This window comes from Condylura cristata, unplaced genomic scaffold (genome assembly GCF_000260355.1).
Source record: "Condylura cristata isolate star-nosed mole 26May11 unplaced genomic scaffold, ConCri1.0 scaffold00074, whole genome shotgun sequence".
NCBI lineage: Eukaryota > Metazoa > Chordata > Mammalia > Eulipotyphla > Talpidae > Condylura > Condylura cristata.
The window spans coordinates 425,377-426,599 of NW_004567175.1; the positions used below are offsets into that span (position 1 = coordinate 425,377).

At 69.4% G+C, this 1,223-nt stretch overlaps 1 protein-coding gene across 1 annotated transcript in view; it reads right to left on the bottom strand.

Moving 5' to 3' along the window:
- SYCE1 (synaptonemal complex central element protein 1) overlaps nt 1–842 on the bottom strand; it is a gene marked incomplete at its 5' end in the record, with an annotated part of 3,631 nt that extends 2,789 nt beyond the window's left edge. Inside the window, 2 exon segments of the mRNA XM_012734823.1 lie at nt 398–523; nt 783–842. Of these exon segments, the coding sequence (XP_012590277.1) occupies nt 398–523; nt 783–842 (186 nt within the window).
- Between the last annotated feature and the right edge of the window lie 381 nt (nt 843–1,223).

The window sequence follows — 1,223 nt, forward strand, 5'->3', positions numbered from 1 at the left end:
CCTATGTCCACAGAGGGAGGCTGTGAGGACTCAGGGATGTGCATGGGGGCAAGAAAAGCAACCACGGCCCTAGAAACCCATCGAACAGCAAGGAACATGGGGCCAGACTGGGCTGGGCAGTATGGAGCGGGTCAGTTTGAGTCGGGCCGTCTCGGCCGAATGACCAGGAAGACTGGGAGGGGCCCTAGAGCGGAGCCTGCTGCTGCTGTCATTCACCTGAGCTGGTCGTGCTGTGAGGCGGCAGCAGCCTGTATTACCTGGGGAGCAGCCCGAGAGCCGAGGCAGAGGCACGTTTGGGGTTTCTGGAACGCTCCCGTACCCACCCCGGCAGAGGGGGCGGTCGGTAGGACCCGAGGCCGGAGGGGGGCCCTCGGCTAGAGGACCGGGCGGCGAGCGCTCTGGCTCCGGGGGCTGACGCTGAGGGCGGGGCGAGCCCTGGCCTACGCACAAGAGTCGAGCTCCCGCTGCAGGGCCTCCCAGATGCTCCGAGCCTCGCCCAGCTCCTCGCTGGCTTTCTTTTTGGCTGCGCGGAGAGCGGAGAGGGTTAGCGCGGCCTCCAGCCCCACCGGTCCTTGCAGCGGCGACATGTCTTGCTCCCTTCAGTCACGCGCGGGGCCCAGCGCAGGGAGCGAGGCTGCGCAGCCCAAGGCCTGGCCTGGCCTGGCCTGGCCGGCAGAGGGGCCTGGCAGAGTCCAGCAAGGGTCCCGGCGTGTCCCGCTTGTGCTCGGTTCGGCCGCACGCAGACAGCCCAACCTGGAGGCAGCCGAGGGCCCGGAACCCACCTTGCTGAACCTCGTTAATGCGGTTAATCAGGACCTCGACCCGGGGCTCCAGGCTGCCTGCTGCAGAGAGGAAGGCAGCTGAGGGGAGCTGACCGAGCTGCGGGGTTCACGTGGGGGGCAAGGAACAGGCGGGCGCAGACTCAGGCTCCGGGGGCCAGCGTCCAGGGAATCGGGAAAGGGTTAGGCCGTGCCTGGGGGGCAGCCGGACATGGAGTGACAGAGGTCAGGCCGCGGGGTGGGGGGCTGCGTGGGGACGGCCTGGGCTCCCGCACAGGCCTCTGGGCGTCGGGTGCTCTGCGAAAGGCCCGGACCCGAGCTCCGCTACCGGCCCTGCTCTTCCATCAAGGAGCTAAGTCTTAGGCCAGACGGGGGACCCGCTGGCCTCCGCGGGCCTCTGGGCGACCCCGGCCGCGCCCCCCAGCGCGGCCGCAGGCACAGACC